Consider the following 24498-nt stretch of genomic DNA (forward strand, 5'->3'; position numbering starts at 1 on the left):
TGAATATAGATAGAAAGTTAATACTGCCATGAACATTTGCATCAAAAGTCCTTGCTTAACCAACCATGAATAGAAATAATACAACTCACATACAGTTAGCAACATGAAAAGCCAAGATTTTTATGCTAAATTCCAAGAGTAACCTCAATTGTCAGAGTAACAGTTTTAAATGTTCTTTGAATTTTCCAATTTGTTCTTTGCTTAAAAGAAATCCTTGCAGATGAGAATGCTTTAATGGCCTATGAAAGTGGCATCTTCACCTGGAAGTCAGCATGACACCACCACGTGAAATAAAAGCAGATGTCATCAACTATGCCAATGGACAAGGCTAAGGCTTGGCTCTGAGTCTAGATGGGACTGATTGTCTCAGCTAGTTAAGCAGTGCTTTAACTGAGTAACTTTCAAGGGCAGTGAGGAAACAAGGGGAGGATTAAACTCTTGAGACACCATCAGGAGGTGTAATTTCTGTAGACAGCTTCTGAGGATACCTGCCATCTGGTATTCCAAAGGCAAAACAACGAAATCAAGAAAAATGTTCATAAGACCCTCTCTGAGCTATGGCTAAGACATCCCCTGCAATAAGGGCGTAGTATTGGCCAGGCAAGGAAACCCAACTGCCAACACTGCAGCCTCCTACCCACTTCATTTGCACTCTGCAATTAAGCACTGGGATACTGTATCTTTAACTGGTGAAAGGCACGGAGAACACACAGAACGCTCCTACTTCATCCGATTGCTTCTCCTTTTGGCTTCACTGTCATCCAGCAGTGAAGAGAGGATCTGGTAGGCCTGTGGCTGCTGGGGTCCTCCACGTTTGATCTTGATGCTGGTTCGCAGAGGGGAGCCCGGGATCACATCTTGTCCAGAGCCTGGCTCAATGGAAGATAAAGAGTCTGTAAGGAGAGAAAGTCACGGGAGAGCTCTATTTAAAAGGGGAGGCTAAGGAAAGTGTAAATGGGCCCTTCTGAATGATACCTCTTCTGGAAGAAGTGTCATCCTTCGTGTTGTCTTTCCATGCAGCAAGCAACTGTGGCACTTACATGTTTGCTGCTGTCACACTACTCCTATATTAGGTCTTTTCCCTCTGTGCTGTCTAAACTCTTTGGGGTAGGTACTCTGACTGTGTGTGGCTCAGTAGGTCCTGTTCCCATTTGTAATTCCATTTATAAAGCACTGTTCTTTTATTGATCATAAATTTCCTTGGGCTATAGCTGCTACTCAGCATTGCCCACAGATTCCTGTTATTGAAGGATGAGGCCAAGTGGTCACTGGGAAGTGATGCTCCTGAGGGTTTAAGTTCCATTTCACTCCTTGTAAAGGAGGACATTCTGAGGCACTGAAAAAATTGAACAAAAGGATTGATCCGCCCTAGGCTACAGCCAAATTAGCAATAAAGCTGGGAATAAATATTAGCTGTCCATTCTCCCAGCATGCCTCGTGGTAACACACACCTCCTCTTTCTACAGCATCCTGCCCTATGAAGATAAATATACATTTGACCATGGCCCCTCTTCTGTTTTCCCAGCAGTCAGCAACAGACGCTGGTAACTCGATGCTGCCTCATCATTTTTAATGCCCTAGTTTCCTCTTCCTTTTGCCGTCAGAGATGGACATTTGCTTGTTTCCCTGCCAAGAGCACAACCTCACAAAGCCAGACACCCAGACTTAGTTTGATCCCACGAGGCAGTATTTGTTTCAAGCGAGCATTTGACTGCTGGAGGATTTGTACTGTGCTTGCTGGAGGTAAACAGGGCTGGGCTGCCCTCAGCACTCTGCTAGGCTAGAGAACCTCAAACTGCCCCTCCATCGCAGAGAATAAGTTTGTTTGCTGGTATGTTTTGCCTTGTTGCTTGGGTGGCTGTGGTTTTGGAAACCGCACCGATTGGGAAGTTTCTTGGGAAAATGAGAGCATGCGATTGGCATTTCTGCGTGGGTCTTTAAAGCTGGGCTGAGTTGGGCTGCCCAGGAACCTGTGGTAAAATCCTTAACACCTACAGTGGGAATATGACTAGCTAGTTGGTGCTGGGTAATTTAAACCTGTGTGGTGCCTTTCAGTGCAGGGAGGTCTGTGCTCAAGGATATTCTGTTTTGTTATTTTACGTCTTTTTCTGTCTTTTTTTTTTTTTTTAAACTATATACACATAAAGGGATGGACATAATTGTACAAGGAAAAAAAAAATGTCTTAATTTCCAAGTTCTCTTTCTAAACAGTATTTTTGTAGGGCCTAAAATATGTCTTAAGTTAAAGAGTGGAACTATCTCAAAAGCAGAGTGTGAAAACAAAATTATCTATACTGTTAGTTAATAAAAAATAAACTGTTAGTATAAAGTCATACAATGTAGGTGTTTAAAGATGGCCTTATCTATACTTTACAATTAAAACCCATCCATTTTTGCCAATGCAGTTACACTGGCATAAAAGTATACATGGGTATAAATAACTTGCCTCCATTGCAAGCAAAAACAGAAAATACATTTGTCAGTAAAAACGGTTTGCCAAAATGACCATTTCAAAATAACAGCAGCACATGCCTTGCTGGTGCTGTATTGCCAAACAGAGTGTATAAAATAGATAAATCAGGCAGTTCTGCAGAGGTAATTCTTCCAGTGTCTATATAGGCTTCCTGAAGAGCTGACATTTTCCTTTATACTAGTATAACTGAAGGTACCAAGTAAAAGATTGAGGAAGGGCCAGGCCCTGGGTCCTGTAAATACACTGCTCTGTGCTTATGGACCAGGTTCCCCTTCCCCTCTTGCCCAGAGAACATACAACCTGGGCATGGATTGCTGCCTGGGTAAGGTAGTGGGCATCTTCCTGATACCTCCACCATCTCAGAGCAAAGAAGCACAAAAACATCTCTTCCTGTCCTTGGTGTATAAAATCCAATGAAAGTATGAAGCAAACTAGGATTAATGCAGAGGTAAGGTCAGGGTGACTGTGGTTAAATCATGAGTTCATGATTCACGATTTCCCGAAAAGCTTAAACTGTTGCTGCCTATTGCTTCTGGAAATAGTCCTTTGGGCCTCTACACGTCCATTGAACAGTGAAGAGCAGTCCCGAGACCCAAGCCAGATCAGCCAGATACCAGAGCATTGTGTACTGACACTGTTCAGGCCTTTAAGTGCTGAGCAGCATTTTCATTTTAGCGCTCTGCTGGCTCCAGAAGGAGCTTGTGGGCTCTCCAAGCATGCCGCCTTTAAGTCACATACATGCGCTTTAAGCCACTTGCTTTGGAACTGCTGGACGTTTTAGCTCTTTAGCATTTTCATAGGCTAAATTAATATCCAAAGGCCACTTCATAATAAAGTGGATGTCACTCTGAAGGAGGGTGTGAGCAGCTCGCTTTACAGGTGAGGTCAGGAATGAGGTGCCATGTGTGAAGGAGAAAATAAGAAAGAAAAGTGCTGTGGGACTTGGTTTAAAAATGCTCATCTTAGTGTCAAGGCTGGGACAGTAAATCTAAACAACATTTTGACTCTACTGTGTTTCTGAAAGGGGATAAATTGGCACAGCAGCTTTTGGCAGCTGTGAGAGAATTGATCCTTGAGTACCCCCAAGGGAGAAGTCTGATCTGTGGTGATTGCACAAGCCCATACTCTGGTTAAGGGAAGAAAACACTCATTAAGGGATGATGCCACACTCTGTACCAGTGATGGCTAATAGCCTCAACAGAAAACATCTATCTGAACAAAGAACACATGAGACTTTCTTTAAATACGATTGTGAAAATAGGTTTTATGTAAGTTATAATCAGCAGACATTCAGGGATCTCTGATTTTCAGGGTAATGTGTAGCACTGTTTGGGCTTTCTCTGTAAAATACAGTTCTACACAAGGCAAGGGCCTCGGTGGTGTTAAAATCACTTGGAAGACCCTGTTAACAGGATGAAATGATCTGGCCCAGAGACTTGAACAAGCAGCTCCCTGGGAAGCTGGTAGATGATCTGCACCACATGGCTTGAGCTGCTGCTTGTGACCTGGCTTTCTGAATTGTAATAAAAATTATTGTGGGGGTCATTTCACCTGCTACTGTAAAGCCAGAGTAACCAGTGCAGTTGGTGGAGTTCTAGGTTCTCAACAGTTCTAAGCATCCTTTAAGTCATGCTGGGTACCTAGCTTTGGAAATCCAGCTTAAACAGATACTAGACAGAGAGTTTAGGAGACTGGGAGGATGTTTAACCATCAAGCAGCTGCCTCAACAGAGCCCCCAGTTGTCTAGAAAAGAAAACCTTAGCGACGCTTACCGTGAATTCCTATCATGTGCTCAAGAATTAATACCCTCTCAGCTAAAATCTTCAGAGCTTCTCGAAGTTGTTGAACACCTTCCCCCTGCAAGAAGGAAAAGAAAATCAACATTGGTATATGTTGCAGAATAGGCTTCTTGTTCATAATGTTGCCTCCATCATGCCAGACTATGCAGTGTGAATGTTTCAAATGAAAATATGTAAAAGGTGAGATAAGCTCCAAGGGTTAAGTGGAAATGAAGGAGAAATACCTATTTAAAGAAAAACTCCTCAGTTATACCCCATGTTTGCAGAGCTTCTGACCCAAAGCCAAGCCTTGCAGTTTGGTTCCTGCTTCTGCAGTGGGCCAAACCCAGGGTGTATATTCCTGTCAAACCTTTACAATGTGCAGCTTATGTTAACAACTATGCTGAACTACCTGGAGAACAGGTTTCACTCTCATCTGACATTTACTCTGAACATCAGGGAGTTACCTGGGCTCACTCTTTTTTTTGGCACACCGGGAAACCATCTAGCTGCTCCTTACATAAGCTGGAACAGTGGCGTGCAAGCCCATCCTGATGGGCTTCACGCTGCCTCTCACAGAGCTCCTACCTGGGTCACGTGCTGCCTGAAGCCTGTCCACATACTTTCACCTACACTCAGGCTGCAGTTTGTTGCCCTCGTTGCCTTAGATATGAGCTTCAAGGGACAGATGTTGGTAAGTATTTTAGGGTGGGAGAGCAGAGATGTGAGAACTCCAACTCTGTCTCGGCACATGCAGTTTAATCTCTTCTGGGAATCTGTGCCTGGGCTTGTGGGAGGGACAGCGGGGGAGTAATTCCCTCCATGTAGCAGCTTTGTGTGGCAGAATAACCACTGGGGACTGAGGAAGTATTCAGAGAGCATAGTGAGAAAGGCAGCTGACAACGTGGCCAAGGAAACCTCAAAACCCAGGATTTCTAGCATGTATTAGGATCAAACCCAAGGTTCAAATCATCTCTTACTCTGCACTTTTAACTGTGGACAGGACCCTTGCCCTCCTCAAAGCAGCCTTTCAAAGGGAATATGGTTGAAGCACAGTAGAGACAAAAATGAAAGTAAAACAATAGTAGAAATACATGCTTACATCAGCACCTTTGTCACCTTCCTCACCCTTCTTGCCTGGTTCACCCTAAAACAGACAAGAAAGAGAAATTTGTTTTCATGTGACTGAGGACCCTGTCCAGGATTATTTTCATCCCTTCCCTCTAAAGGGAGGCAGAAGTGTTTCACCAGCAGAAAACAAACTGACTCTCTGGCACTTCATGCCAAGGGCCAAAGTGCTCTTGTGAGCTCTGTCCTGGTTCCCATCAGCTTCCCAGGAGGTCATCATCACTAGGAGTGGCCAAGCTTCAGGAAAGGCTGGCTGCCATGACCTGGGCCCACAGCAAGACAATATACATCTCATGAAGATCTCAATGAGCAATGCTTTTATCTCACACCAAGATAAAACTACTGTTCCCCTCCCCAGAAGGTGCACATGTTCATTATTTAGAACATAAAATCCTACATTCTTCTCTCATTAATTAGTCACATCACTTTCTGCCTCTGAAGATGCTCATTAAGCTTTTCTTGAACAAAGGCCCCAATGTGCTGTGAACATTGGTCTGATGTTCCCCCCTAACCAGGAAGTTCATGCATTTCTCAAAGGACAGATGACATGGAGAGATTAAACCACAAGCTAAACACAAAACAAGGAAAAGGGTTAACAAACTGCTGAATTAAATAGAGTGGAAATGCCTGGGCTCCTCAAAACTTGTTGGACATCCCTGAGATACTTGCAAAGGAAAGGTGGGTATGGGAGGAAGGACTGAAGAAAAGGTTGTGTGAACTACAAAATGATGAGGTGGAATTAAGAAAGAGAGAAGAGAAACCTCCCAAAGGATCTTGGACCTGTCTTGATGCTGCCAGCCAAAGAAACCCACTTGCTCCACTAGCTTGCTTTCAGCCAGCCTTCATCTCCATGGGTTTGTTTGCACCCTAGCCATATGTTCCAGTGCAGACATCTCCTGTGTTCAGGTATTGCCAAGAAATCATCTGGAGACATCTCTTAATCTCACTAAAGGGCTTCCAGCTCAGCTTGGCAAACCGAAGCGCAAGAGGGAGTTGAGAGCAGCTGATGTACTTTGAGTTATTTAACAGTGCCCACATTTGGGCTCTGGGTGCCAGGAACCTCACAGGGCAGGGAGGGGGCTTCTGTCTGCCAAGGTTTGGCTAGAGGGGATCTGAAAGCAAAACACATCTCCTCTGTTGGTGTGACACCTTCCTGATCACAGCATCTCAGCACCATCCTTAACATGCAGGAAGACTATGTTTCATTTACAGAGGAATACGTTAAGGTGAGGCTGCCTATTGAACAAATGTCTAAGCTGGAGACAGTTGACCTAAGCATTGCATCTGAGAGAGCTGGTTGAACCAGCTGCAGTCCAGCTAGGTGGTATTTATGGCGCCAGGCAGGCACCAAACCCATCTGAGTCTTGCACACACCCGCAAGTACATCACTTACAGGAAATCCCTTAATGCCCCTCTCTCCAGTCAGACCTGCTTGCCCCTGTTGGAAATAAAGTAAGTGTCATTAGGAGATATTTTTCCATTTGACAAGAACATAGTGTAATTTTTACTAGTGGAATTAAGATGGCTTAAAACCTTACACTTGGGATAATATGAAAAATTTCCTTTCCCTTGACGTTATCACTTAGAGACAGCAAAGGGGGGTCATGGTTTTCTGTCAAGTATCAGCTCTAAATCCCATCACACTTTAGAGAAGTTTGGTTCAATACAGAGCTGCTCAGCTCAGTACCCTCACAGTAAGATGATTAGCAATTTTTTGAACTTTACAGCAGTCAGTTACATTATACCAGGAAGGAATTTGGCTGGAGATTTGTTTCTTACAAAGATACCGCATTCTTCTCTCTAGTAAAACTGAAGGGCTGATGCTGCCCCAGACAGCAAACAGAGCCCAGGACTCCCACAGAGCGCTGATTTAATCTGCCTCCTGCTTCACACACACATCCCTGCGTTAACCCCAACAGCCACTGATCAAAACACACGTACAATATTTTGGTTGGTTTGTTTCTTTTTCCTGCTGTGCTAATTTTCACATTGTTCTCAGTGGGGTTTTTTTTGTTCTTTTTTTTTTTTTTTTTTTCAAACAGAAACATTTTGAAATGGTATGTGTCGATCTGGGGCAGAATGAAATGCCATTGAACTGAGCATTTTTTTCCCTCTGTTTTTCTCCACAGTGTTGGTTTCCCACCCTGAAGCACGCTGGGGCAGGACAGAATCCCTGACCAGGAGAACAGCTATAGATTATTTCATGAAAAAGCAGGAGCTTGGGGAGAGGAGGCAAATTTAGAGGCATCTTTAGAAATCCTTTGATGAAACAGCCACATATTTAACCTGGCTCTTCTCCCCTAGACATACACAGAAACAAACCCCTCTTTTTTTCCCCAAAAAAAACTACCTAGCTGGCAGCAGCTTTTTGTAGTTTTTGACAAAAAGGGACATCTGCTTTAGTTTGCTGTCCATCAAACTGCTGCTTTGTATAAAGCCAATGGGCCTTGGGCATCTACAAAACATCACTACGGAGAGCTACCCAGTGCTCGGTGAGCAGCTAGCCAGCATGAGACAAAGGCCTGTATCGACACGAATTGCGCTGGGAGGAAGCCCCAGTTTGTCAGGTGCTCTGAGCATCTTCAAAGGGAAATACTTGGATTCTGCACTGGAGGGAGCAAAGCCTGTGAAAAAGCACAGGCAAGAGGCAAATAACAGAGAGAAGACATAACAACATACTCAAAATACATAAACAGACTGTTCACTGTGTCCAGGAGGAACAGAAAGGATGTTATCAGCTTAAAGAGGATCAAAGGATATTTAGACTGGGTGTTAGAAACATCTTTCATCCTAGGCCTTCACTAGCTGTACCTCTGAAGACTGCCTGGAGATGATGTGCTGCATCCTCACTGGCACTGTTTAAGAATGAGATGAACAGAGGCTGATCGTGAGTGGCACACATAGATGTGCCATCCAGGGGATGTGCTCAGATTGCTTCAAGTCTTGTCTACATCTGTTCTCGCTGAGATTAAGCAGGAAGAATGTATAATAACATTTTCTCAAATCTCAATAGATATTGTAAACCCTCCTCTGCGTTTCTTTGCAGCTGCACAGCTCCTCCACTCTGTGTAAAGCTAGCCCTAATTTGTATCCAGCAAACCCAAAATTGCAGCATGTAGTTGTCAAAACCAGCATTCAAATCCACCTCACAAAAGACAAAAAGCACACAGATCATCCTACAGAAATTCTGCCAGAAAAAGCTATTGGCTTCGCTTTCCACACTTACAGAGGAAGGACAGGAAATAGAATTTATTTTTTTCTATTTAGCAAGACATTCTGATATTTGAAAATCTCATTTGTCCCAAACTTAGAAGGAGAGTTACTATTCTGAATATCTAACAAGGAGGGAACAAAACCAAAGTCTAAAGGATTTGTCTGTACTGAATGGACATAGTGCAACAAAGCTTTTGTTTCAAAGTAATATGGTCAACCACAAACTAAAGCAAAAAGTTAAATGAACCACTGAGAAAGAGCTCTTATCAGTTTCCTGGATGGAAACTTGACACTTTGCCATATATCATGCTTTTTTTTTCTTTTTAACTGAAAATTGACATTTAATGGCGATGAGCTGTAGTTGGTAACCTGTTTTGAAACCTTATCAGTTAAGGTTTTGCTCTCTATCAGAATTTTAAATTCTAGTCCCAGAAGTGCATCAGTCTCTAATCTACTAGTAGAGCCAATACATGCCCGAAGTGACTGATCTGCACAAGGAAACTGTTATTAAAACAAATTACTAAAAGTCACTTAAAATGGTGATTTCTTACATAAGAACAAGCACCAAAAACATTGTGAAAAGATGCTCAAATAAAGCAGAGCTTTTTAAAGGCATATGTGCTCCATCCTCTGATATCTGCTGCTCCTTGATGTCAAGTTTCTCAGGAGGCAATGAAACAAGCCACCTGGACTTGCTCTCCTTGCACATGTCTGGACAGAGGAACGTACTATACATCTGTTGCTGGTTTTTCTCATGAATTTGGGAAGTCATCAAATTGGAGTGAACCAATCTGCATTTGTCTTTCTTGGCTCTCTCAGACATCCCTCTGTCTTTTGGACTGGAAGAATGAGCAGAAATGAAGGAGAGGAAATGCTGTCACATGGGGGAAGCATGTCATCTACAGTCACTATGTGGAGGTGGTGACCTCCATATTCACCTCCATCCATGTGACAGTAGAGGTGGCATTTGGAAGAAAAAGGCACGTGTTTCCTAAGCTGTGGCTGTGTCAATGCTGAACAGAGGAGCTGAAGGCCCAGATGGCACTTTGAAACCCTTCCTGGTGCAGACCAGGAATCCGACACGTTTATATCCATGTTAGATTTTTCTCTGGTATTTCCTAAACTTCACCAGTTTGGAAATAACGTTCAAAAAGCCCTTCAATCTGTTTAGTTATTAGTGTTTGACAACCCATCAAGGACTGAAGTATATCACATAAACATATGAAGAACTTCATTTCAATATTCTAAATATATTAAGAACATCATTTGACCTGGGGAATGTCTTTGGTTCAGGAAAAGTCTGATGAGCTTTTACTGCCTTATTGCCACAGAAGGAAAGGTTCAGTATGACCACCCAAAATACTCCACACTAAAGAGCTTTGGTTGGCAGAAAAAAGTTGGTCTCCACAAGCCTTTACATACCATGTATTTGCTACCTGGATCTCTTTAGGGAACGCCAGACTTTGCAAGCAATTCAACCCTTTATCTGTACAGTAAACCATCATCTTGATTCTTGCAGAAGACTGAGAAACTCTACATTTAAAATTGTTCATGGCTATAGTCCCACAGAAATTGAAAGACCTATGCTGTATATAATTTCTGAGGCATCACCCCAGATGTTGCTGGGAATCTCTGTGTATGTAAAACCTTACTCTCTCTCCTCGGTCTCCTTTGGAGCCTTTTGGCCCGGGTTGTCCTGGAGAGCCTGGTAAGCCCTAGAAGAGATGCAGAACAAGAAGGAATTAATTTCTACTGTGCATCCTTTGTGTAGGTGTAGTGAATACATTTCCCAGTGATCCTCTGATCCTGAAAACCTCATACACCCATTAAGGAATTGGGCTGGATTCTCTTTTATCCTCAAGCAACAACAATGGAAGCTCTGTTTGCAGGTATTCTGAGACCTATGGTTTCTGCATATCCCACTATTTGTGTCTTTTAAAGCACTGCAGGCTACTGATGTAACATTTTTTAAGGGCTTGGTATGACAGGATAGTTCTTGTTCTCAGTTACCAAGTAGAAATTAATACACAGATAGTATGGTTAACTTAAAAATCCCCACTACATTCCCTCTCTTCATAATTGCCTCAGTGGGTGGCATGAGTAAGCATACATACCTGAAAATTAATTGGATTGTGCAGTGGAAATTATTTTGAAGCTATTCACTCACCCTAATAAACAATTTTCAAATTAAACCCAATCTCTACTAATAATTTTGCTCCCTGGGTTGAATAAGTCACCAATGGATAAGAAGGGCACAGCCTCCAGATTTCCACTAATGGAACTGCTTTGCAGAAATCAATCCAAATTCTTAACTTATCCACCCAGTGAAGCCACAGCTATAAACCAGACAGGTAGAGAATGATATTGTTTCTTTATATTCAGCATGTCATCTCCCCATGACCATATGCAAGATGCTTCTTCCACCTCAAGTGACTTGCACATCACCTTATGACAACAGCAAATGAGACTACTGCTCCACTCCAGACCACTGGTGAATAACAACAGCCTGAGAAACCCCCATCTCTCAGCATCCAGAGAAATGAGCTTTTGAGGCATAGCTGCAAGGAGCCTTAGCGTCTGGTTAAATGGCCCAACCAGATTGGGCATTAGTGTTTTAAGGGTCTAAGGGAGGACTACTGTCCCATTTCAGCTGGGAGGCAGCACCATCAACATGTTGCTCCTTGCCTGCAGTCAGCCCCACCAGTCAACAGCAAGCCTCCAGCTCAGCTATATCTCTCCCTGGCCCACAAACTCAAACTCAGGCCAGGTTTAGGAGGTTAACTAGGGCTGCCAAATGATGCAGGGCACCAGCCAGACTTGGCCTCATGTCAAACATGCAGCATGAACAAAGTTTAAGTGTCCATAAGCATCCTAGCATCCTTTGCTCTTGACAGCTCTCAACAGTAACTTTCAGTGCATGATTACATGGGGACACTCAAGATCACTCAATCCCACAAAATGTGTTGTAAAAAAAAAAAAAAAGATTTATAATGTGTGCTGCATGTGAAAAAGCCAGACGCTCCTACAGAAGCTATTTATGAATTGTGAATTACCTTATATTTAATCACGTTAAACTGCATCTGTCATTTTGCTGCCAAATTTCCCACTGTGTTCATATCTATCTGGAGTTTCTCATCGTTCTCCAGAGCATTCGCTAATTGAAATGATTCTACTACACTGGCAAACTTTCACTAACCTGCTGTCTATTGCTTCTTCAAACTGATTAATAAATACATACTAAAAATCTCCTTTCTCTAATTTCTAGCAATTCAAATCTCTTCTTTATCTGCATCTAAGTTACATCCCTCTGGTAAGTTACTTAATGCTTCTCTCTGTGCTCTTCAGCCACTTTAAGCTCTTTAATCATGCTAGATTCCTTTGAAATATTTGATGTTACTGGTTTACCTCCACATTAAGCAATACTCTTCCCAAAACTGGAGTCCTTTTGTATCAACCAACCACAATTTTGAGTAGTTTATCAGTTCACTATTCATCATGACTTCACTTCTTTCCATTTAACCAGCTTTTTCCATTCATGTGAGTACTTTGCCCTTCTCCTATCATAGATTATTTTCAGTGAGTTTATCACACTCCATTATTACTTCCCTGCTCCACAATTTTTGTATCGATAAATAATCAAAATGATGGGAATTTGTGATATTTTTCTTGAATAGAAAGGGTCATTTCTCAAAAGCTAAGCTTAACAAATTCACTTTGGTGAATTGGTGAATTCCCATTGATGCATTTTTGTTCTTTTTATGTGTTCCACAGGAAAGGCAGTATTTTTCTATCACTGTGTTAGTAAAGCCCATGTCAAATCCTTTGCATCAACTCAGGCCACAGTGTAGTGTTTTGACACAGCAACAGCAAGATGTGTTGTTATGATTAAGGGAAAAGCTGGAAAGTGCAACCATTTCAACCTCTCAGCACGATTCAGATTGAAAAAAGGTATTAAAATCACAGAATTTAATGGGGAACAAAACATCAGATCTAAGACTTATAAACTACTCTCTCTCTCTTTGTGCAATGAGAAGCTGTTTCACACTCAACCCCCGACTCTGCCGCTCAGCCCCAAAGCACTAAAGCTCCTTACTTGTGATCCAGGGACTCCGATAGGTCCTGGTGGCCCTTTTGGTCCTGATGCACCTGGTGGCCCTGGTGGGAGTCATCATTTGAGACAATTTTAAGGAGACTTAGAAGGAAAGACCCTAAATTCCAAATGCATGCACTTCCTTGCATTGCTCTGCTTAGTCTGTCAATGGGTAGGAGCTGTTCATCGATCACAGGACTACAGCATAAGTACTTCATCACACACTGGATTACTGGATACCCACATCCTGATATAGTATATCCCTATGCCCTAGGGAAGGTGTTAGAGCTCTAGGAGAAAAAAACAGTGAAAATAGGCAGGAAGGATGTCAGTAACATGCTGCATTTCCACTGTTTAAAATGACAACTTTTGAGAAAACTTAAATGCGTCCATGAAACAGCTACATCAGTGCAAGATACTACAGTCACTGTTTCGAAACAGAGACTGGGAGGTGGCAAGGGAAGTCCAGAAGCCTGCTACGGTCTGTCTCTCTCGTGTTGTCAGAAAATTGATGATGAACATGAAGGAGACAGGGTTTGGACATAGCCAGCATGAGAGGCTGACTGCAGCAAAGCAGAGAGAGCACTCTCTTCTTCTTCGCTCACTCCAGGGGCAATAAATTCTTTTAAAGTCTGTAGCACAGAAGAACCTGCTTCTAGGATGAGTTAAACACTGTCTAAACTGGTCAACTTGTTTAACACAGTCACTTAACAGATTCATTCATTTTGGAAAAATAATTATATCTCAACAGTAGCTGTTAAATTATACGTGCAAATGGGAGACGGGATGTTTGCTTAGTCTGAATTTAGCAATACTCTCTCTGCTGTAGTTGTCACAACCTTGAGATGAAACAATGTGGACATTATACACAAACTACAGCTGAATCAGCCCCAATCACTGACGCAGCATACAAATACTTAAGTCAAAGAATAAAGGAGTTGAAGGATAAATTAAAGGCCATCATAATGCAAGGAAAAGCCTTTTCTGCAACTAATGGGAGTTCACTCCTAAATATGTATCATACGGGGAAATGATGATGTTTGCAGCGATACTATCATTTAAGCCACCCATCAGCACAGAGGAAAAAAAGATTTGCCACTGGATTTTGACCCCGGAGTCTGATTTCAGCTATACTGGTGAAAATCTGGAATAGCTCAAACCAGCTCCAAACTCTGCAAAGTCTGCATACACATCCCAGAGCAGCTGCCCAGATCCTGCTCAGTGGAGCTTTACAGCAACAGGAGAGGATCACAGCAATGGTGGGAACAACTCTGCTCTCATAAAAGAATTCACTGGACAACCCATTCCTAAAGACAATCCTTAATTATTCCCTTCTCAAGGTGTGGTCTGCCAAAGGTAAAACAATCTGTTACTATCAACAGATAAGAAATCTGGTTACTTCTTGCCACCCTTCCCACTCCTGGACCCACTGCTTTACTGCCCTTCCAATGAGCACCGCTTGCTTTCCCTGCAGGCATCCCATGGACCACTCCGGTCTCCATCAGAAATTTATTTTGCTCATCTTCCCCATCATTACGGGTTTTAGCTCTACTGGGTTAATTACCTGGTGGCCCAACCGGGCCGGGGGCTCCCCGTGGTCCTGGCAGGCCAGCCATGATGGTGTCTATGACGGTGGAGGCCAGCTGGGGTTCTCCATCTGTGTTAAAGAGCAGAGCAGTCAGTATCCCTGCAGCAAGAGCTGCCCGGTCCCGGCAGGCAGGACTTCTCTCCAAAATCCTTTGGCGCCCGTTGCTGGCCAAAGGCAGGCAGTGCTTCAGGATGCAAAATTTGGGCTCTTGGAGCAATTGCCCTTTGCTCTCTCAGGGCACAGGCTGCATCCCCCAGACCTGCAAAGCCGCTCATTCCACCTCTGATAACCCCAGAAAAGTCCCTTCTGTCAAAAAATCGGTGTTCCTGCACACCTGTATAACCCTACCTTTGAATGCCAAAGTGGATTAAGAGTAGCTCTGCACTGTACAGACAAGAGTACGGTGACTGAGTACAACTGACCCAGAATTTGCCATCTCCAAGACACATCTGGCTTCTGGCTCCCTGAGAAATCAAACATGGAGCTGGAGCTCCCCGCCTCAGTCAGTGACCTGCTGAGCCAATCTGGCAGTCTTGCATATCCCCACCAACCCAGCAAGCTCCCCCTGCCATCGAGGTGGTCGTGGTAGGTATCTTGAGGTCTGAGGATGCAGGAAAGCCCGGGGAGAGGGTGTGCCCTGCCCCCTCCACATACTCAGAAAACTCACTTGCCATTTAGGATTATTCCAGGTGTTCAACTGGCCAGCTTGGGCAGGTCCACTGAGTTCTGGGAAACAGATGGAAATGGGAGTGGAGCAGGGAGGGGGAAGGCATTAGCAGGAATTGGAGGAGTTTTGTGCTTTTGCACATCTTTCTCAATCTTCTCCTGTTAGGAATAAGAATCAGCATCCTGTAGCTGCCCCCATCTTCCCTCCTACTTGAGCCAATAGGCTTACCACTCCAGCTGGTGACTGAATAGAAAAAACAGAACTACATACAAAAAAGCAACCCTTACTATTTAATGCAATTCCAAAACCCTACTAGTAGTCTGGGGAGGTACCTGTATGGCAGAATCTTTCATCTGAGCATCCCACAATGCTATTTGACAGTTGTGGAAACCTAGGGGAAAAAACTCCATGACTGACCAAGATACCAAGGTCACAAAGCATGGAAGGGAACCCCCATGTCCTGATGCTAAGATTTGCAATCTGCTGTCCTGACCGGTGCTATAGGACCAACTGCATATTTCTTATTGTATTCAACCTGGATGAAGGCGTCAGCTCCTGGTCTTTGGGATAATAAACCCTCTGAAAAGTCCACATTTTCCATAGCTGGAAGCCACCATGCAGAAATAATGCCCACCTCCTCCTGCCCATGACCTCAAACTTACTTGTTTCCTTTCACCCATTCCTTTAACTCATCACAGTAGAATTCAGGGGAACCTTTTGCAGGTGTGTAAGACTGTAAATGTCTCACTGCTATATTGATGCAAATATCAAGTGACACTAGGAGGATCAGAAGGGTGTTTGTTTACTTTGCAGAGTCCAGCCCAAAGGACATACGGTGAAATCTCCAGAAATGTTAGCAGACTCATCATGAAGCCTTTTCAACTTCTGGAGTGTTGGCAATGATAGAGAGGACTTTCAAGCTAGTTGTTTGAAAGAAGTTCCTAGGGAAAACTGTGAGAACTCTTTAACTGCCAAGGATGACAGTATATCTCTGCAATGCCTTCCTGGCAGCAGAACAGCACAAGATCTAACCCAGATCCCTCTGAGAAACAAATTTCATGCCTAAAGCCTGAATACAAACAGGTATTTCTTTTGACTGTTGTTTCTAACCCCCACTATCTTCCCTCCTTCACAGCCCTGAAACAAAAACTGAGACTGTTTTCATGTTCAGAAGGAAAGGTACCCAAGTGAAGTGTGTAATTCAATTACTTTGAGTATTATTTGACCATGTCAAAATCCATCACAGCTTGAGAGTAAGATGAAGTTGGGAAATGAGCATCAGATGGCAGTGAAGGTATTAACAATCGCAGAGCCTTTTGTTTTTATAGAACAAGTGGTCAACAAAATCAAATGCATATCCACTGAGAAAAAGAGAGGATGGGTTGCAAACAACCAGGATTTAATGACTGCTGGAGGTAAGCCAGGGATAAAGATTTGGGTTAGAAAACATTCCATCTAAATGGTACATTATTATGATGACAGAGTTACCCCCACAAATCCACCTATCCTGACATTTGACTCAAGGTTATTTATGAAAGGTGGTTCCATAATTGTGACATGGAAGTGACCTCTGCTCAACAGCCCTTGAGCTCAGTAGCTCCTGATTTGGCCTCTGCAGCGTAGCGGTATGGACATGCAGGAAATCTGGAGTGGCTCCTTCCTCAGCTGCCTGGCCAGGCAAAACTCACATCAGGGTTTCCCTCCAGGATGAGCTCTGAATGAAACGTTCTGTGAATGAAATGGGACTGAAGTGTGTTAAAACACAACCCTCACATTTTTTAAGGGACTCTCTCCATATTCCCATAAAGCAGCAGGAAGAACTCATATCTCCTTATAAGCTCCCTTCTTATAAACAGGAGGACATTCTGGGGCTCACTGCAGCTGGAGGTTGTTACAGCAGCCACAGCTCCAGCAAGAAACGGTAGCAGGAACCTCCCCTTCTCAGCCATCTCCTGCACTGACCCAGGGCTGGGTTTTTAAAGAACAAGTGGTCAACAAAATCAAATGCATATCCCCTGAGAAAGAGAGAGGATGGGTTGCAAACAACCAGGATTTAATGACTGCTGGAGGTAAGCCAGGGATAAAGATTTGGGTTAGAAAACATTCCATCTAAATGGTACATTAGGGCTCAAGGGCTGGATTTTGTTTCAGTGCTTCTGGATACACCAAAGCAGAAGGTAGACAATTGTCTGCCTCATTTAAGAAAACCATGATACACAGTTTGCTCCGGGAGCTTTCCAACTCCTAGCCAAGCTAAGAGGAAGAACACAACCAGTTTCACCTGGGTAGATATGAGCACCTACGTTCTCTGGAAGAGTGCACAAACATCCTGCAAAGGGTAAACCTGAAAAGCACAGAAATGCCCTGAACAAGGCAGTGAAACTTGCCCAGCCAGGGTGGCAAGGCATCTCAGAGGCACAGGCATAAACAGCTTTGAAAGCAGTCCGTATGATTTCCTAAATCAAATCCTTTCTCCTTCCCCTTCACTTCCTCTGCTCTGTTCTTCCTTCCTCAGGAAGGGCCACACCTGGCAGCTGGCATGGGGATGTCACTTCACAAATCTCTGTTCTATGCTCTTTTTCACCAACAGCACACTGGGCACACAGGCGAGTCTGCTGTGCCTCGGTTTCCCCTTGCTCTCCCCGCAAAATAGGTTAATGTTATCTCATGTGTCCTTCGCAGATTGAAATCTTAGAGATGTAAGAAAACAGCCCTCAACAGAGGAAAGTTGAAGTCTTTCCTCTTTTCCCTAAAAATTGTCTCAGCTTTATCATGAGAAATAGGAGTGAGCTGTCTCTAGACCACATACCTGATTTTTGAGTGACAAAGAAAGCAAGAGATCCTTGTAGCAGCAGCCTCAGCAGTGGAGTATGGCAGTTTAGTTTCTGGCCTATGTCTAATGTTTCTAGGGGATAAATTCCCCCATTATAGGCTTGATTTGTTGAGACAGGATGGAAATGAAGTAATCCTGTCTTAATTTCTTTCTGCTACCTGATCTGGAGGGAGACAACTGGGACCAATTTCTTTACCACAGCACAGTGAAACTGTGAGAAAATACTTTTCTCCCTATTTTTGGCTTCTGCCTGCTGATAAACATTGCCAACAGCAACTTGTTGCGATGAATAAAGGCACATGCATTAACCACGTTCAGGCGGAACCAAACACTGTACTACTAACAATAATCTGATACAGTTTTCTCACATCTCTGGGGGTGCACATGCCCATTACCGGGAATATGCTTCCCTCTGCTGTCAGCATCTGGAATCTTGTGTTTATCGTTTTCAGATGTGCTCCATTCAAAATAAATAAATAAAATTAAAAAAAAAAAACCCACACCTCTACCCAGACTTTACAAGGCGGTTTTATTGGTTGTAGAGGATCAGCTTTCCACCAACATGTGGTAGGCAAAATCAGTCAATATAAAAGCAAAATGGTCAGTTTTGTGAAAGAATAGTCTTGCTACTGCCATAACTTTATCATGACCACATAGATAACTCATACTTGCAGTGAGACTTGTATTAAGAAAAATTTTTAAAATGAGAAAAATTGTCAGAGTTTTGGGCTACTCCTGCAAGAAAATCCACCACGGATGCAGGGGAGAAGTACAGGGCTGCCCCAAATGAGCACCCTTTACCCATGGTTCTCAAGTCCGAGTGGGAGCCTGTTGCAGGGTTTATGCAGATATTTATTAACTCATTTATCTGCTTCCCATTTTGGGACAATACAGAGTTCACCCTTCTCACACATCAGCTGGGAAGGCCATGTAATCCATGCTTTTATACACTTGTTAATTTATCCACCACTTTGCAAGAAAAGAGTTTAATTTAAAGGATGGTTAGAGGAGGGGGAGCAGCAGTACCCAAACGATCCTTAAGCATTCTTTCGAAAAAAAGGATGAATGCAGAATGGCACCATTTGGTGCGATCCTGTAAGGCAATGAGGTGACTGTAATGCTAAACTTCCTTGTTATAAGGCTTGTGAATGCAGCAGCTCCATCTACATTTTGTGAAAACCTTACTACTGAACCACAATTAATTCCATCCTGCCCATAAGGTCTAAGTAACTGAATATGGAATTGAGCTGTTAAAAGTCTTCTTAAATTAAAAATACATCTGTTCACTTTTGGGAAAAGGAGTGTGGAGAGTGGAGTGAGTGGAAGGGAGAGTTCTAGAAAACTTTCAGACACAGGGAGACCTACTAATCCTTGGCTGTAACTAATACAACTGAGCTTTGAAGCTGGACATGAGCAGAAGAGCTGGGGAAGAGGCACAGCTGAAGTTTGGGGGAGTGGAGATGGGAGACGCGACAGAGCTGAGGCTCCAGGAGTTTATGAGCCAAGTGGAGATACAGCTGAGCTCTGTTCTATCATTATTAGGTGCCAGCTACACAAGACTGGACCGGAAAAATCAAGGCCAAATCTGAGAGCACTCAGATAAAAGCGCATGATGTGCCTTTCCTAGAAAGGCTTTTCCTGCCATGCACAGCACAAATCAAATACATATATTTTTAAATCACCGTAGGCTCAAAGAAACCCTGACCCTCCAGTTATAGGGAGGGTATAAATCACAGTCTTGGTCCAGGCTTTCAAGTCCGTAATTCTGTGTTTTGCATGGATGTGGGATAATGTTGATGCATAAGAAACGCAGGTGGAAGACACATCTGCGGGGGCAGGAAAAGAGACGCATTTAACAGATGTCCTTGTTATGTTATATAATTTCAGAGTTGCAAACCTTTGGTACTTACTCTTTTCTGAGCAACCCTGAGCACTGTGACACTGCAACAGCAGCTCCAAGAGGTCTCTCAACAGCGCAGTTTTGTTGCACCAGCACCTAATCAGCCAGACTGATGTATTTCTCTACCCACTTGTCTCTCATGTGATGCTACCTGAGCTGTGTCATTTCAGCAGCTACTCACAAGGGAAGCTTAAAGGACACGAAGCTGCCTTCTCAAAGCTATGATGAACCCAGAAAACCAGGCACAGGGAACAACCATCAATCCCCCAAACCCTGTTCTCACTGATGGTTTTAGAAGACCAGTGACTTAGTTCCTCCTTTTTAGAGAAGTGAACCCCTCTAGCTTCTAAGTCTTACATGTTTCATCTTGAACTTCTAAAAGACCCCTACAATGGAGGCAGATTGTCTATCTGCTCCCAGGGAAGGCAGGACCTGGCAGGGAGGTGGGAGGAAGAGCTGAGGTGCTCTGTTCCTGCCCGCTCTGCTGAGGTACCAGGAAAAAATGGGAACTGAGGATGAAACTTACTTTCTTTTTCAGCTGTAGGCTGGAGTGAATAGAGAACCCCTTGCTGGAAGGTAAGAGGGAGGCTTGGGGTGGCTGGTGGCCCTGGAGGACCCGGGGGACCCGGGATCCCGGTTTCTCCTGGAAGTCCTCTTGGTCCTTGAGGTCCCAACAGCCCTGTGCAGAGGCAGGAGAAGATGTGTTAGTGCGTTTGAAGATGTGCTAATGATACTACCATGTAAAAAGACAATAAGAAGACAAGGGATCTCTGCCCTGAACTGTAACTGGGAATTAGGGGCATGGGGGGAAATAGGAACAGCTTCCCAGTTTTTCATGATTTGCCTTTAACATCTTCCTCTGCAAAGCAGATAGCCTTACTTGGCTCAAAGGTGCTGTGAAGCTTAATTCCTGGATGAGTAAAATCTCCCCCTCCCTGATGCTGAGCAAGAAACTAAAGGTAGCAAAACGGGGAATCAAGCACCGGTCTCTCTCTTCCCCTCCACATACACCTGTGTGTCACTTTACTGCCAGGAAAGCACAGAAAGAGCCACGGAAACCCCATCAGTCCAGCAGCAGACCAATCCCGCTTCCTGTGGGGCTGGGAGGCTTTCACTGCAAACTAAGAAACCAAAAGGCAGACACATCCTTGGCCAGACTTTAGCCGCTGACGGTTTGCCAGAAAATGCCAAAAAGTGTTCAGGGCCACTCTCTCCTTTAAGGTACGCTCTGAGTTTCAAATCTTTCCTGAGCTCAGATTTACAAAGTACAGCCTTTTAGACACACACAAAGCACAGAGCCTGAGGTCTGGCACCTATTGTGCAGTATCGCTTTCATCAAAAGATTTAGGAACATTTTGGGGATGAAGAAAGCTCAGGAATGGACTGTACTCTGACAGAACAGCCTCATAATCTTTTCCCTTAACATACAAAAGCATCGTTAGTTTGACATCCTGGCATCTGACAGCTCGACACAAACGGTAGAGAAAAAAGGGGAGTTAAAACAGGCACACAGCAAGAGGGTTAAAAGGGAACACTTTTATCTAAAGGCTGACAGATCAGACACTGGTTTTTACAGCTCCCGAGCAGGATGGGGAAACATGATCCTTCTCTGCAGCTTTGCAGGACAAGCTCTCTCCAGCTCCACGGGAAATCCCAGGGACTGTCATTGCTCGTGCAGGCAGTTGCCCCCTCTGAGAGTTGCTGGCTGATTCCAATGCCCAGGGGACGCCCTGGAATGGATTCAACACCAGCTGGAGATGCTCAACTTCGTGTGTGTGCAGCCTTCTACGATCTGTTACCACAAATAACTTGTATAAAGTGAAATATCTCCTATTGTGGTAGCGCTGTCCTCCTCCAGCACTTACCTGGTGGCCCCGCCGGGCCCCTCTCACCAGGTTGTCCCTTCTCTCCTTTTGGCCCTGGTGGTCCTGGAAGACCAGTTGGTCCAACTGGGCCAGGAGGACCAACCTGTCCTGGCAGCCCTGAAAACATTCAGAAAGGAAATTAGTTGGAGGTTAGGACACTGCTTCTTTAGCAACCTAGAAACCAGAAGAGAGGAACTCAAAGATGCCGGGGCAGAAATGCAGCTTTGCACAGACAGGGTGGTTCTGGTGGCAAGAGCTGGCTGCTATGCAGGACAGAAGAGACAGACTGGGCCTTGCTTCACCTCTTCTTCCTCTAATCTTTGAAGAAAGCATGTCCCCACACACAAGGCCTGCCTCAAAAGTCAGTAGGATGTGTACCTCCAGCTGGGACCTGCTGGTGAAAGCTAAACTGAGGCTGCACTGTCCCCTTCCCAAGGTCTGACTGGCTCTGGGCAGGGTCTGGCTGGTCCCTCAAGCACTCCTGCACTAGCTTTGTCCAGATACACGTGTCAGCTCTGGGGTAGTCCCAGTGTATCAAAATACACAAAAGCAAAAGCAAATCAAACCCTGTCTCTCACTTTGTCTGGCTGATACATACATCCCACCCAGAGATTCTGCATCAAAGATGTTTCCCTGTTTTCTCCTGTTTTCATTCATCTAACAAGCTTATCATGCTGTGCACAAGCATTTTTCATCCTAAACTGAAATTAATGCACCCACACTTTTGAAGTAACTAGATGTTGCTAATTTATACCAATGAATAGGGTGCTGAGCAAATCCATCTGGAAATACCAGTAACACAATAATTACAGCCCAGCAGGATTCTTCTTGGCACGTCCACTCAGCCCCCCAGTAAGCCTATGAAAGGTTCAGGCAGCGTTTATAATCTGAAAGTGACTATTTCTGATGACACTAAATAAAATCTTAATGTTGTTCTCTGTAGACTATCAAAGTAATAACAACACTTGAAAATTGTACAGTACTTTTCAGAAAAACACCATGAAACTTTGGCTCACAAAAGTAGAAGCTGCTTTGGAAAAGTACAGTGAAACACTGTACAAACGTCAGTGAAGCCTTTAATACTGTAAAGAGGTGGGTGAGTTTGTCTACTCAGATTAAGTGGTTAATGGTTACAATAAAGGCATTAAGTGTCAGACCCAAGAGAGTCAGAGGTTCCTGGTTTCTGGGCTACCAAAGGGCTTTGAGTATTTGAAAGCAGTGGCAGATGCAAGCTACAAAGCCAGAAGATCTGAGTACAGAGTTCAGTGCACTCGGGTTTAGTCTGTATATTACATATGACCATAACCCAGCAGAGCACCAGTTAAGCTTTGATAAACTCTAAAGCAGTGTCCTTTCCCTTCCCTGGTATCAGGAGAGGTACTGGACCTTCCAAGAGCAGTGCCAGGAGAACCTCCTGCATGTAGGGGGTGGAGAAGAACGGATATGAATAGAGGGAGAGAAGGAGAAACAGGAACAAGCTGGCCAGCTAACACCTTCACAGCTGGTACCAAAGGGAACAGGGCTACATAATAAAAACCAAGGCTCACAGGATTTACAGCTCCCACATTTGGATCTGGTTCCCACTCTAGGTGTGGGACAGACCACCTGGGGCACAAAACCTTGTCCCCCTAGACATTCATCCAAACTCTCTGTATTTCTCAGAACAAAGCAAGAATTCCCCAATATTAGACCCCTCAAAAGCTTTCCCTTCTGTTCTTTTTTTGCCATTCTGGAGAGATGTCCAAGTTATTTTTTTTCTTACAAAAGTGAAATCTATCCATCTCTAATCCATAGTGAAACTGGGCAGACTGAAGAAATTAGATTTTTCAAAGGCTTTCTGTGGGCGTGTGTACCTGTATTTTTGTTTTATTCAGTCATCAATAAAGATCTGATTTAATTTGAATATTGAACAAGGAATTAAGGTAAGGTTTTAATTCAGATCAGTTTGCTTACCCACAGGACACAAACTGCAAACTTCTCTGTGAATAGAGGGTCTCCTTTAACGGATCTCACCTGACTGGATGCTGTACTTGGCAAGCTCGGGCAGGTGATCAGGATCCCATTTAAGAGAGCAAGAGCATTTCTTCACAGCATTGCAAACAGCTTCTCCCCTGCTACAAAAACCCCCAACAGACCTGAAACTTTATTGCAGCAAATTCTTTCCAGCACAGAGGGAAGAACAGCAGAAACACTGTTTCTCAAGCACAACACACTGTGCTGCTGAGCAGGGTCAAAACACTGCTTTGCTTATATAAATCAGCCTCAATCCTTCAGTTCAACCTTTATAACTCAATCCTGTGAGCTTCTGCAGACCAAGAGCAATCATTTGCTGCTAGCATCCTCAATCATGATGCTGCAACAGAGCTTTAAAGAAACTGGCACTTACTTCCCTGAAGGTGGAAAGGAAAGACTAGAAAAAGCAGCACTGAGTAATGTGTCAGGCAAGTGCTCACACTGGTGACAAATGGTGTTACCAGCATAAAAGAGACAAGTGCAAAAGGGAGAAGAAAGAGGGAAGGATTCAGGGAAAAGGGGAGAGGGAAATGAATAGGCCAAATCTTCAACTGGCATAAATCAGCTCTGCTACAGCGGCATTGCTTTCAGAGCTCTGAAGCCCATGGCAAGTATTTATCCTCCAAAAATATGAAAGAAAAAGCCATGGGGGGGAAAAAAAAAAAAAAAAAAAAAAAAAAAAAGGCAAAAGGTGAGTATTCTGCTGCTGAAGACCAAATCAGACATGCAGAGACCTGGATTTTCTTCCTGGCCCTGTCATTAACCTGCAACACACCATCTGTTCCCTTTCCTTCCCCAAGGTTTTTTCTGTAGAGGAGCAGGGTATTCTCTGACTGTGTGGAGCTTAGCAAAATGATGCCCAGAACATTCCCAGCAGCTCTCAGTGCCCCTGGCAGGCAACACCAATAAGATAATAACGGTGTTTTCTTCCATCACTCAGCACATGTCCT

At 43.8% G+C, this 24498-nt stretch overlaps 1 protein-coding gene across 1 annotated transcript in view; it reads right to left on the reverse strand.

The window, feature by feature from the left end:
- Positions 1–720: 720 nt before the first annotated feature.
- COL26A1 (collagen type XXVI alpha 1 chain) overlaps positions 721–24498 on the reverse strand; it is a 172291-nt gene continuing 148513 nt past the window's right edge. Inside the window, exons 8-16 of the mRNA XM_074922925.1 lie at positions 21536–21652; positions 20197–20349; positions 14247–14339; positions 12686–12747; positions 10245–10307; positions 6773–6817; positions 5354–5398; positions 4246–4330; positions 721–893 (exon numbers count right to left, since the gene is read on the reverse strand). Coding sequence (XP_074779026.1) covers positions 721–893; positions 4246–4330; positions 5354–5398; positions 6773–6817; positions 10245–10307; positions 12686–12747; positions 14247–14339; positions 20197–20349; positions 21536–21652 — 836 coding nt within the window. The remainder of the gene's footprint in view (positions 894–4245; positions 4331–5353; positions 5399–6772; positions 6818–10244; positions 10308–12685; positions 12748–14246; positions 14340–20196; positions 20350–21535; positions 21653–24498) is intronic.

This window comes from Athene noctua, chromosome 19 (assembly GCF_965140245.1).
Source record: "Athene noctua chromosome 19, bAthNoc1.hap1.1, whole genome shotgun sequence".
Lineage (NCBI taxonomy): Eukaryota > Metazoa > Chordata > Aves > Strigiformes > Strigidae > Athene > Athene noctua.